We start from the raw sequence: 13,235 nt of genomic DNA on the forward strand, positions 1-13,235 counted from the left end.
AACCCTGGAAACAGATATTGGGTTCTGGTTCCTTTTGTAAATACTGAATGCTCTGCTTGATAACCGAGAAAAGCATCAAGTTTTAAAATATTAATATTAATATTAATAAATGAAGAAGAAAAAACAAAATTGCTGTAATAAAATTAACATTTAATAATCAAAGAGTACAAAATAAAATATTGGCGATCTAAAGATGGAATCGATTCAGAAACTTCCATCATTTTTTCATTAAAATTTATTAAATAAAACAAGACGTGTCTTTCTTTTAAGAATCGAGATTGAAACTTTTCGAGCTACGGGCCGGCTTGTTACTGTTTACCAGGCGACGTCGTTGCATTCCGACAGCGGCATCATCTCGCCGTCCCAGACCATCAGCGTCGTCGAGGCAGTCCTCGTCGGTGCTGGACAGACCGGTGCCCACGTGGAACTTGAGGATAGACAGCCAGACGCGGAACTGTGGCTGCGGCGGCTTCGGGGCCGGTCTTCTCCACACGGTACCGGGTCTCTGCTCCGGAAACTTCGGCAATGGCCGCGGCGGTGTCGGACTGGGCAGGGTAGGACCGGCGCCGCGAAGATGGTACAGGCAGGTGCTGTCCTCGGCAGTGAATGACGGGGCGACGCCAGGATGCCGCCGCCGGTGCCCCTCAGCCAGAACTCGCAACGCTTGTTCTTAGCGTAGGTCGGTGATTCCGCGTCCACGAACGTGACCTGGAAGTCCCGACGTTCGTTTTACATTGCGTGCAGTCTCGGTGGGGTTGGGCTTCGCGCGTCGTCGATTCACCCATCCCTCGCGCCGTAGGGGATGAGGGTCCGAATTGCCCGAACGATCGCGTGTTTGCGGTTCTATCTGATGCGAATGCATTCGCCATGGTATGTCGTTGGGAAATTTTATACGGGGAGGTAATGCGAATGTCGGTGATATCGTTGTTTTTTTTTTTTTTTTTTTTTTTTACGAGCGGGAGCTTGTTAGATTTGATGAGCGATCAACGAGATAAACTGAGTATCCGAATCTTTGATTTTTGATAGTAGCGATTTATTTCTGTATTTAAAGGTGAGGATTAGAAAATGTAATTAAATTATTCGTTAATCTCGTATACCTACAGAAATTTTCTTCGTTATTTCATTATTTTATTTTGATAGAATGATAATAGTAAATTAATTAGACTTTTGATACAAGACGCGATTTGCCAAAATTCTGTTTCTCTCTCTTTCTGGGGTGATACGTTTATGCACAGAACCATTGAATTTTCCGGCGATTAAGTAAGAATGGACACGTTAGACATAATTAAGGTGGCCTTTATGCAATTTATGGGGAGGTGGGAGTACTTTCTCACGTACTTGCACTTCTAATTGAAACCCATGTAGGGAATGGGGCGGCGTCGGATGTAAGAAGGTGCCATAAGGAGAGGTAGTAAACTCCACGAGGATTTCCGGGCCGCTGCTGATGGCCTCCGGTACCGGCTCCCCGCCGCCACAAAATTTTAGGATCACGGGCTCCCTGGTGGTGTATCCGTCATACACTGTTACGTAGTCCTATAAGACAAATTTCTCTATCTCGGAGGAATAGATAAGCATAATTCGACAATAAAGTTTCATATATAAGCGGACCAAGTTTCTATCTACCAAGATCACCGCGAGGATCGATATTCAGTTCGTTAAGTTATTGCAATGTGAATGCATTCTTGCTGTAAATTAAAGTCAAAGTTTAATGTAATTTGCAAAAAGTGTAACATTGTTAATAAAATCAGTTAGGAAAAATTTGTAACTTTTTTAAAAGACATTAGTGAATTGCTTCGAAAGAAACGGAGGAGGAAGCCTCGTAGAGCCCGCTCAGTCAGAATAAATCAGAGGTGTTAAACTTGTGTGGCTGCGTTTAATTCTTTGATTCGTGATCGCGCTCGACCGCGTCTACCGCGGCGACAGAAATACCGGGGGCGCCTCGCGGCTTCTCCACGGAGAATGCAAAACTGAGAAAATTTCTTTCTCCGGCGGGAGATCGCTATGCAAAAGCGACGCGGCTGCTTGGTAGACCGGTCACGTTGGCCCCGGCGTTACAGCCTCTCTTTCTCCGTCTCTCTCTGTCTCGAATTTATAACAGCTAATCCAATTTTCGCGGTGGCTTTACGTACCTGAACGACGTCGCAATCTTGCCAGAGACGCAGCTCCCGGGGTGGCGCTTCCGCCTGGGTTGCTGGTCGCGCTCTTACGGCTACCAATTGGCCCCGGGGCTGCTTCACGTGTATTAAAGCGTGCTTGCCCGGCGGCACCTCGTGCTGCCTCACCTACACGAAATATGAATCAGTCTATTCGAAATATATTCTCTTCTCACATAGAACTTCTTTTATTTTTGATTTTTTTATCTTTAAATGTCTCGCGTATCGCGTACATGCACGGCGCACCGTGATTTCATTTTATATTCCCTCAGCGATATCGCTGGAATTTAAATGTAAATGTAAATGTAAGTGTTGTAAGACCTTCGTACACCGGATACTCGAATTGATTTTAATCCTTTTCACGCAGTCTTCGTAACAAAACATTCTAAACTTTTTATTTTTTTTTTTAATATTTACTTTTTATGAAAGAAATGTATTTAAGAATTAAATAGGTTTAATAATTTCCGTCAGCCATAGATGTGTTGAATTAACTTTCTATGTTATTCTTGGAAAGTGCAAGTCTGCGCCAGATATTAATAACTCTCCTCACAATTAGAAAATAATAGATAACACCTCATTACATAAGACAAACCTTATGGTTATGTGACATAAAAATAAATTGCTGTTTACTGTTCACGATTGAGCTAACAGGACGGTAACTTTATCGTGTTTTAAGTGTGCGATAAAGCTTGGAATGGTTATACCAGAATTTCGGAATAAGATGAACTTTCGGTAGAAATACACCGATGGAGATTGCCTCGTTCGTAATCGAAGTCTATCTAGTTCAAGTCCCACGAGTGTCTGTCTGCCTGTTGGGTTTCACGCGAAAAGAATAAATGACCACCACCGCTGTTCAAACGGAAGCCGTAAATTCTATTGGAACCTTCACGTGTGTCTCGTCCATTGACTTCGCAATGACTGAATATCAAGGAGGCATCGATTATTCTCGCGACACCGATTCCCGATAATACATGTTTAGAAGATGTTGACATTGTTACTATCGATCTTTATTTCGTGATAAATCACGGCTTTCGTGCAAAACAGAATTGACTGATTTGTGCTGGCGCCAATTGAAAAGAGAATAAAGCCAAGAATGAGGAAAAAGTTGAGAGAGACAGAGTAATGAGAAGGAATAAGGAATTTTTTTAATTTCTTCTTTTTAATTAAATTTACGATAAAAACAAAGTTCAGTGGCGCCTTTCCAATTGTGAAAACATCGCGTTTATTTCGCTCGCATTTAGCGGGCAACTTTGCGCTTGGCTGCTGACCAATTTTGAATCTTTCTCACACAAAAAAAATTATACCGACCAGAAACTCGTCGCTTGTGTTGATTTACTTGACGGAGGAAAAGGGGCGCTCGACCTGCGCGAGCTACTAAGGGGAAATAATGGTCACAGGAAGGGTACCATCCGAAAATTTGTTAACCGCATACGAGAGGAAGCGAGTCATTTTTACGACTTCCGCCGCAGGTGTCTGCTTGAAACAGAAATATGAGCCGTGTCAAGGCTCTAGGGAGAGCCTGCCTGTCTGACTATGTCGATCGTATATCACTGCCGCGCATCTGCTCGACGACGAGCAAATTAATTCGGACGATGATACATTACACTAACGATACGCCCGTCATGGCGGAAACGTTTCCCTAATAAGCAGCCAATTATTTCCTTTTGCGTATTGTTACTGTAAGATTGCGCGTTACTCTTAAAAAAATCTATAGAAAACGCCAGTGACAATGGGATATTAAGGGGATGCTGGAGTGCTTCTCAAATTGATCGGGGTCGATAACGTAGAGTTATTCATGCACATTAGCAAGATTTCGTATGTATTCTTTTATAGATTTGGAAATCCTTTTCCAGAATTAAAATACACGTATCAATATCAGTCTGTGAATTGAACTTTATATCGAGAACGGAAAACTTTTTTTCATATTGTTCTACTTACCGAATTTTCGCGTGTGTAATCTAAATTTTCGTGCAAATTCTCAATTAGGCATCAAGATCTAATTTTCGAAACTGACATTGTTTGTGCCTGTCGTCTACCAGACTGTGAATTCCAATTTCGACAAATGTAGATCTTTTATATTAAGTTAATATTGTTACGATGTGACAGCTCCAGACACCACACTCTGTGATATAAACTCCATAACACAGACTGGTAATAATGCTTTCATTTTAGAGAAAGATTTCTAAATCTTTAAAAGAAATAAGATTTTGCGATACGAAAATTATGTCTTTCTGTCGGTAAAACAGAGGGTCTCCAGCATCCCCTTAATGCTATTAACATTTTAGTGTACGGTTATTGTACATTTTACAACGAGCTTTTTCAATTACAGTGTAGAATAAAAGCGCACCATGTTTCGCACCAAGTGTGACAATCTAAGCGAGCCTTACCGCGTAATAACAGGTGAGATTGCGGGGATAGAGACCGGGGAAGTTAGGCGACTGCAATCTGCACTTCTTCCGGTCGCAGTCGGTGAATATACGGGAGCAATAAGTCCCGGATATTAGGTCGCCTAAGAACTGCTCGGAGCTCGATGTCGTAGGCGGCGGCACGTGTTGCTCGACCATTTGCACCGGCATCGCCATCGACGTGTTCGCGTACCCGGCGGACGTGCGCTCGGTCGACGCCGGCGTCCCGACGACCTGCGTTATTCCTGACCACGTGACATTGGAATTTTAATCATCGACGGCGGAAATATCGGGAAATTCTTTTGTCCGCGCAATTTCAATCGCCATGCAATTTTGCGAAAACGGGACAGGTGCAAACGTCAAACGATTCCTTGGGTATTTACTCGGGAAATATATTCAAATGTTATTAATTAATCAAAGCGACAATTGTGCGGAATAAAAATATATATTAAAACTGCCGCGGGAGTAATAAGTTTTCAAAATCGACAGGCTCGTACATTTTATAAAATTTTAAATAATAAAATCGTATAAATGTATAATTGCAATTTATGGTAACAGAATTATTACTGAGAATAAATACGGCGTGATATTTTCTGTAACATACTTTCTTTATGTATTTTTAATAATATACATTTAATAATAATAGTAATAATAATAATAATAATGATGATGATGTATACATCGTGCTTGTAAAATAGGGCGAACCGTATTAAACAACAAGTTTCGTTAAATTTTAGTCGAACACAGCGTTTACTAGGAAAATGTCTATAACTTGTTTCGAAAGTGATTTCAATTCAAATGAGTAGACAAAATAAAAGCTGAATTGAAATTTGTCGCGGGATAAATGTCGAACGTGTCGTGTAGATCCAAGCTCCGACAAACGTGCTCGAAATCTGTAATCGAAAACTGATCACCTACCGACGAAGGGATTTCCGTAGCGCACCACCGCGTCGGACTTTCTGATCATCTTGTACGCCATTCTGAAGTCGAAGTTGAATCCCGTCTGATCTTTGCTGAGCCTGAGCAGCTTGAGGAGGATCGAAACGCTGGCTGTTTCGCTGTAGTAGATCGCGGGTCCCCAGGACGTGCCGCACCAGAGGCCGCCGACGTCGGGACGCTGCGTCTCCGAGATTTGCAGGGATCCGTCGGGACATCCCTCTGCGGTAAACGACACGAATTTGCCTAGAGTGAAGCTGTCGAAGGTCAGCTGCAACCAAGAAACATGTTATGAGACATCCATAGTTAAAAAAAAACTATATAGGTTGTGTGAATTATAAAAAAATACATACCGAGAGAAAAGATTGCTCGAATCAAACAAATATATTGTTAGTACGATTCGAATAATTATTTTAATTATCAAACCAATCATATTTTTTATAAATAAATAATATTTACTTGTTAGAAAAACGGTATTTGAATACTTGTACTATTTGAATACTTTGACATACTTGTTCAAATCAAGTAATCTTGCCTATCGATGTATTATTTTCCAATACATAAAAGCAAAATTAATTTAAAAAAAAAAAGCTAAGATTTAATCGTATTTTATCGCAAAATGCGAAGCTTCCATCGGAAATGACACTTTCTAAAAATATTAGCCAAATATTAAGCGATTACTTTCTAGTTTTTTTATTAACTTCTTAAATATCTGTTTTATTTGTATTTCGTAAAACTTTAATGATCAACGTAGTCGAAAGTAAACAGTCGATTGATATTATTGTAGAGGCTTCCTCTTTGCACGATGCTAAGCAAATAAATTCGTATCGGCGTCATCGACCATTGCTCAACCTGTCGGCAATTGATAGTGCACACAGTTTTTCATTCGAAAGAGCAGTCGTGCCCGCCCATCCGCGCCGCGCGATTAAAAAATCAACAGAGTTCCGCTTTGACAGTGATAGAAAGCGGTTTACAGCTATAGTCATAGTGAACATGGATGACGTGATAGAGGTTTAGAATACTTGTTACGCAATGCACATATGGTTATGTGTCTGAATTACATAAACAAATACATTAGATATGAGTATCTCTGCTTAAGACTATTTCGTAGTTAATTATGAGATCAATTATTTTCACAATTTTTTTCTTTTACTATTTTTCGTTTTACTTTTTATTTTGTTATTCAAGTGCACAAGTAAAAACGATGCCTAAATTAAACTGAGACTCGCGAATTTATGTTGACTCGAGTGTATTGTCAGATGCAGTTTCGCTCGGCTGGAGCATCCTATTTTGCATCACTGCGACTTTTAGCACGGCTGCGGCCTCTTTGACGGGACCGGTAAACATCTGCACGCAGACCACCGGCATGTATACAAGGGATTCTCATGACTTGCACCGTACAGATATGAGAAAGCCAGCAAATATTGCAGTGCAAATAATTCGACAGCCGGAGGGAAGGCAGGGGAGTTTTTGTGCACTCGACAAAGTTTTCGCGCTCTTGGAAACTCGACGTACGGTTTTTCAGTTTCGCGTAATCGTCGGTAAATGCGCTGCTCTTATTAAAAATTCTACCTTTAATTCCATCGAGAGTCGAACAAAAGTAATTTTTCCTCGTTACCATACGGACGTGCGAAAGTGATGTTTGCTGGAATCGTTAACGTTCCGTCTGTGTCACACAACTACAGTTAAAATTGAAACTTTTCTATTCTATCAACCGGTTTGCGATTGGCTGCGTAATTTATTTAAAACTTTCAAGAAGAATTTGAAACGCTCGGAAACCCCGTTCCGCTTGTGGAGAGGAAGATAATCATTTGTTGAGAGACTCCCGGCTTCCTTAAAATACGATTCGATAAAAACTTAAGTATTCGGAATTTAATTTGCTACATAAATCCAGCGCCGTTTTGTTTTCCGCGTTTCTTCATCGAAGTATTCGTTACTTCGTTAATGCACACTTTAATTAAAGTTCGATTTAGTGTAGCGTAATTTATTGCAAATTTCCGAGGCGCGCTTCTCTTTGATAGTTCGTGAATAAATTGTATGGCGCTTTTTACAATATGCGTATTGATTCCCTTAATATTATTCGATGATTGGATATTTCAAGTCGAGACGGCTCACCTGCACGATGTCACCGAAATCATCACCTGGCGCGCTGAAGGTGAGCTTGCAAATGTAAGGCACCTTATCTTCCTTCGGTCGATGCAATTCCAAATCATATGTTTTCCCCACGTCGCCGTAGTACGTTTTGTTGCAAGCTGCAACATAGATATTAAAGCATTTTGATTACTTATTATTACTTATTATTTTATATTTACTTGAACGTAACGTTATTTTACTCTTATTTATTTATACTTAGTAGTTATTACTTTCATTAAGTTTAAAAAATTTGCAAAGTTTAATTTTTACAGTACTCGCCATTAATTGGGAATTATTCAATCGATACCTTAATTATTACGTCCATTTTTTAACATAGATGACTATCACAATTAATTACGTTTTTAGATGTGGATAAATAATAAATACATTCATAAAAATAAATCGCAGATGTGAAGCATCACGTAATTATTTCGATGATTGTTTTAATAAATCGTATAATTTCGATGTTGATAGCTTCCTGTTGTCCAATAATAGAGAAGTACGTTGTCCTAAAATGGATTCCTGTCTTATCTTCTTGAAACTAGTTTCTTATCGCGGTCAACAACACTGTTACGGCCGTCCGTAAATTTTCTTTCGCAAATAACATTTTTCAAAGCCGGAAGTGCACTTTCCCAGACCCGTGAAAAATCGTATCTGTGGCTAAAAATTTATGAGAAATGAAGGGATAGTCGAAGAGAAAGTGCCTGCCTTCCGCGATACTTTCGTCATGTGCGTTCTTCATAAAAAAAGTATGATAAATGTGCATAAGTGTTCACATTTTTTATTTAATAAAATTATAATTATCATAATTATATTTTATTTGACGCGTCCAATTGTACAGTTGATGATTTAATAGGGCGAAAAGTAAGCAATTATTGAATTTGCATTAATCAGTTCACACGGCGCTTTTATCTTGATTTTTCATGTCGTTCTGATAATAAGTCATTATCTCGTTGGCGAGAGTTCCATTTTAGCTTTCTACCGAATTAGTATTCTTGCGAACAGAACCATTGAAAATTAATTCGATTACAGCGCTCCCAATGTAATTACGAGATTAGAGATTACAGATTAGGAACGGCATTAAAATAAGGCGTCCATAAGTTTAACGTAGTAAGTTAGATATAACGGAAACTTTAATATTTAGAATTTAATTAAAAATTAACGACATGCAAGAAGGGAAGGGACGGTAAATATGGCGCGTATACTTGAATATTTCTCACGCGCGTGAGCGAATTTGCGAAACGTCTTATAATCGACGTGAAGTATTCGGGGTATCTCGCATCCGTTAAACGCCCGTGTATAAAATATCGGGGAAAGAAAGTTCGCCGAACGTCATAATCCACAGCGCGCTTCTCTTTCCCCCGTCAGAATCGCGAGCCGATTCCATCAGAGAGATTACGAGGGGCGATCCCACGCGGGATCGTAGAGCATGCCAAGATAAGGGAATTGATGGAAGATGGTAATGAATTATCGATGAGCCGCGTCGTTTGTTTCGTGCCAGGCATTCCGACCTGGTGTTTCGGACGAGCGGGAAAAGAGGCATCGTCCGCCGGGCGCGCGCAACTCTTCCCTTTGCTCTTCATTCAAGTTTAATGGCAATTGCGGCGGATCTGGAAAAACGGCCCTCAATCAGAGATCACCGAACAGGACTTTTCACGAGGGGTCGGTGAAAGACACGCGATCGACAACTTGCAATATTTCCGTTGAAAATGTACCCGAGGGAAGTTATCAGTAAGTATACTTATTTATTCAGAAAGATTCGCGCCACACAATGAACATTCAACTGCAGATTCAACTGCCCATTGTTAATTCAGTGAGGACAAATTTAATCGGATTGGTCGATATATCAAGATATTTGTGGATATAAATACTGCGCGTATCCAAAAGTCCTTTATTATTCAAGAAGAACACAATGGACGACACATGATTTTATTATAATGTGCCTTGAAGCAAAAATGTATCTTATGTTGTAAAAAAATTATGTGGTGATGTGAAACGATGTAAACTGATCCACTAAAAAATATCGAAGTAAAACATTTAGAAAAGTTAATTTATTTATATGATTTTGAACAATTTAAAAAATACTGTATAAATATTTTAAAAAGATTAATTAATACACATGTTTTTTTTTTTCAAAACATTATTGAAATGTTTTAAAAATATTATTAGTTCTGATCAAAATTTATTTGTATCGATACTGGACATAACATTAAATACAATATATTTAAAAACAATACCATTATAATAAGTAGTGTTATTATTAATAATGTCTTATGCTTACTGGAAAAATTAGATAATATATTAAAGAGAACAAATTAATTTAAAAATAAGTTAAAAATTATTTGAAGTAATTCTACTGCAATATGACAGTTCCACGTAGCAATCCTATAGCTTTCTTTTTAGATTTGTAGCTCCTTTCAAACTACAAACGTCAGTTCATATAAAATTATGAAGGGTCGAAGCATTCCAAAGCCCTTAACATTTCAGGTCCCTTTAGTTCCATAAATTTATCCTTAATATCCTTTCTTTAACCTCTTTGCCATAAAAAGCATTCTTCAAAATAACATGACGTGATTTACCTATAAAAAGATAATATAATTCTTTAAAGTAGTAATAAATGTATATTTTACGATGTGCAATCGTAACTCTTTTTAGTTTATAATCATAAAACTGTAAAAAAATAAGATAAGAATTAAAACTCCTTACAAGTTTTTTTCAGTGTCACTGGCGTTTCTTCTCTCTCTCTCTCTCTCTCTCTCTCTCTCTCTCTCTCTCTCTCTCTCTCTCTCTCTTTCTTATCGTTTTCTCAGTTCTGATCGCTCTCTCAGGTAATTCTGTCGTCTCAGAGGAAATATTATTGTTCACTTTTGGAACCTAACTCGCTCTAACTCGTCCACTATTCCCGTCGATTAGACGAATCGAGAATGCACTTGTCGATCGAGTTGCTTTGACTTCGCCGTCCGCTTCCTACGCGGAATTACCCCTAGTTTCGGTTGGTTACACACTGGACTATTGTGAGGCTTCAAGGGCTCATAATGGATGTATAGGGGTGGAAATCAAGGGTAGTTCGCCGGGTAGACGAGGTCGCCGTAGAATCGAACGGCTGTCACATACACACAATACGCACCGTTTCCAGGCACCGGGTCATCCCTAATCAGAACTTGGTGATCTAATAGGTCACTCCGGAGTGAGTTAGCCTCGGCACAATCCCTTTAACAATTGGCTTTGATATAGACTTGACTCGATATAGGCGATAGATAATGATAATCGTGTGCTAAATGATGATAAGTCAAATTTCGTCGAACCATTTCGGGCAATTCAGTTGAAAGATTTCTTTTATTTTCTATTGTGAATTTTATTTTATACGTATTAAATTGTTGAATGTGCAAATGTTGCGATAGTTAAAAAAAAAGAATTTTACGGAAAACAAACCAAGTAATAAATAACTGCAAATTGATTATTCACATTCTAATGAAAATTGACGTTTATTATTGTTCAATGATAGCTAATGTTTTTGATTATTAAATACTTTTTGCACATATTGTTAGTTGAATTTATTAAACATTTATTAATTAAACATTGAACATTTTGGTATCGCCTATTTGTTAACGTAACAATAATTACAAGTTTCAGTGCGCCGAGTTTTGAACGATTACGAAATTTACGTGTCCGTCAGACTAATGGTCGGCATAAACCATTTCGTTCTGTCAGCCCGAGACGCGTCTGGCCACGGACTGCAACTACTACTGCGGGCGTCAAGGAGCCCCTGCAGCAGTAACGTCTGACGAATGACTGGTTTCTGTCACTGCCGTTGTGCACCACCGAGCATCCTATTTCGAGCGTTTAATGAAAACAGACTTTGTAGTAATTGCGTAATTAATAACGCCATTCTTAATGCGCACTGCCACTCTACTTTGCGTAACGCTAAGTGCGATTGATTCGTAATTTGTAAAATCACAATTATTTTATTATAAATGCATTTTATTACAGAAAACACTATATAATTAATATAATAAATATATGATTTTCATCTATATATAAAATCTATAACGTATGTAATCCATCATGTATGTATACGTGTATTTTTTAATTCTTTTAATTCATAATATATATTATAAATATACATTATTAATAATATATTTCGATGTAAAGAGAAAGGGATCGCGTATAACAATTGCGTAAATAAATGCATTTGTTTACATTCTAAACAATAAAGTTTCAACGATATTAACAATTGAATTGTTTCGTACTCTGACTTGCGCTGTTCACATAAATAGTTAACGTAGGGTAGTTAGCTAAAATGTGTATAGCGCGATTGAATTCGAAATAGCAAATAGGTACGCCATGGACAATTGGCGTTGAGTCAAACAGTGCTTAACAATGCCTGAAAATTCAAATTCAAAATAAACGTGCCTCCTTTCAGCTACAACTGAATTTTCTGATAGTCGGATATCGAATATCGAGGAACGATAGATATTTATCTGTGGCGTCAACTTTCAAATTTAAAAAAATATTTGTTAGCTTTAGAACTATCGTCGGGTCAGAAATTTTGATATCAATATATATCATGTAGTTTCAAATATTCTCTAAAGAACATAAATCCAATTCATTACGATATATTTTCGTGATTGCGTCATTAAGAAACTTTCACGGGCAACGAACGGTGAAAGAAAATGCGACCTCTCGACGCGTCTCGTCTCTCGTTGAGAACACGAATTTTTCGCAGCTGGTGTGGAATTGAGGCGGGCGTAACATACGCGAAATTCTGACGCGTTAGACGATGAATTCGCGTCACTCCACTTGGCGCCATTGGTGTAAAGCTGTAAAAGTGTACAATCCCGGGAAACAAGAAAAGGAAAGAAGGGTGCGGAACGAAATGCAAGAGATTGAACGTGAACTCGCACAAATGCAGCGTGCGATACTTCGGTCCTTAAAGGTACAAGTACATAGTGTCAGGTCTATGGAAAACGAGAAAGAATGGAAAGTTTACGAGTGCAATCAAATGCATGTTTACAAGTGCAATGTGCAAAAGTACGCTGATTAAATACGCGTTAACGTAAATAATTGCAACGCGATGTATTAGTCTATCACTGTTTCTGGAACAAAAGAAAATAATTGATAATAAAGGATTGAAAAATCCATAGAATTGAAAAGAATAAAGAGAATAATTAAAATAAAAATGATCGATTTCGCTCAAGTACAAATAGTACAAATGACTGTGAGTCTCGTGCCGCACGTTCACAAGAAGATTAATACATCTCTTTCTACGTGAGAATATTCTCGATCTACTGAAGCGGGTAGAAAGTAGGAGTCACGTAACACAGCGCTCAGTAATAGAGGATGCACACACACGTCAGTATTATATTGGCAAAACTCTTGCGTACGTAGAGAAATAAGCAAGTTATTTGATGATATAATAAAAATATAATAAAATCATATTATTTGATATATATGAAAAAACAATATTAAACATTAGTACCAAATTAAAAATAATACATTTTATTTAAAAATCAAACAATTGTTTCATACATAAGCCAGAATGTGTATTTTATAAAAAGAGATAAAACTTTGCTTATATGTAATTTAATCTTCTTTTCAAAGAATTAAA

At 38.2% G+C, this 13,235-nt stretch overlaps 1 protein-coding gene across 1 annotated transcript in view; it reads right to left on the minus strand.

The window, feature by feature from the left end:
- Positions 1-246: 246 nt before the first annotated feature.
- The window catches only part of LOC105834388, a 35,311-nt gene continuing 22,322 nt past the window's right edge, over positions 247-13,235 (minus strand). Inside the window, 8 exon segments of the mRNA XM_036294438.1 lie at positions 247-384; positions 386-594; positions 597-708; positions 1,339-1,533; positions 2,130-2,282; positions 4,541-4,803; positions 5,477-5,765; positions 7,610-7,746. Coding sequence (XP_036150331.1) covers positions 316-384; positions 386-594; positions 597-708; positions 1,339-1,533; positions 2,130-2,282; positions 4,541-4,803; positions 5,477-5,765; positions 7,610-7,746 — 1,427 coding nt within the window. The 3' untranslated portion in view covers positions 247-315.

This window comes from Monomorium pharaonis, unplaced genomic scaffold (genome assembly GCF_013373865.1).
Source record: "Monomorium pharaonis isolate MP-MQ-018 unplaced genomic scaffold, ASM1337386v2 scaffold_239, whole genome shotgun sequence".
Lineage (NCBI taxonomy): Eukaryota > Metazoa > Arthropoda > Insecta > Hymenoptera > Formicidae > Monomorium > Monomorium pharaonis.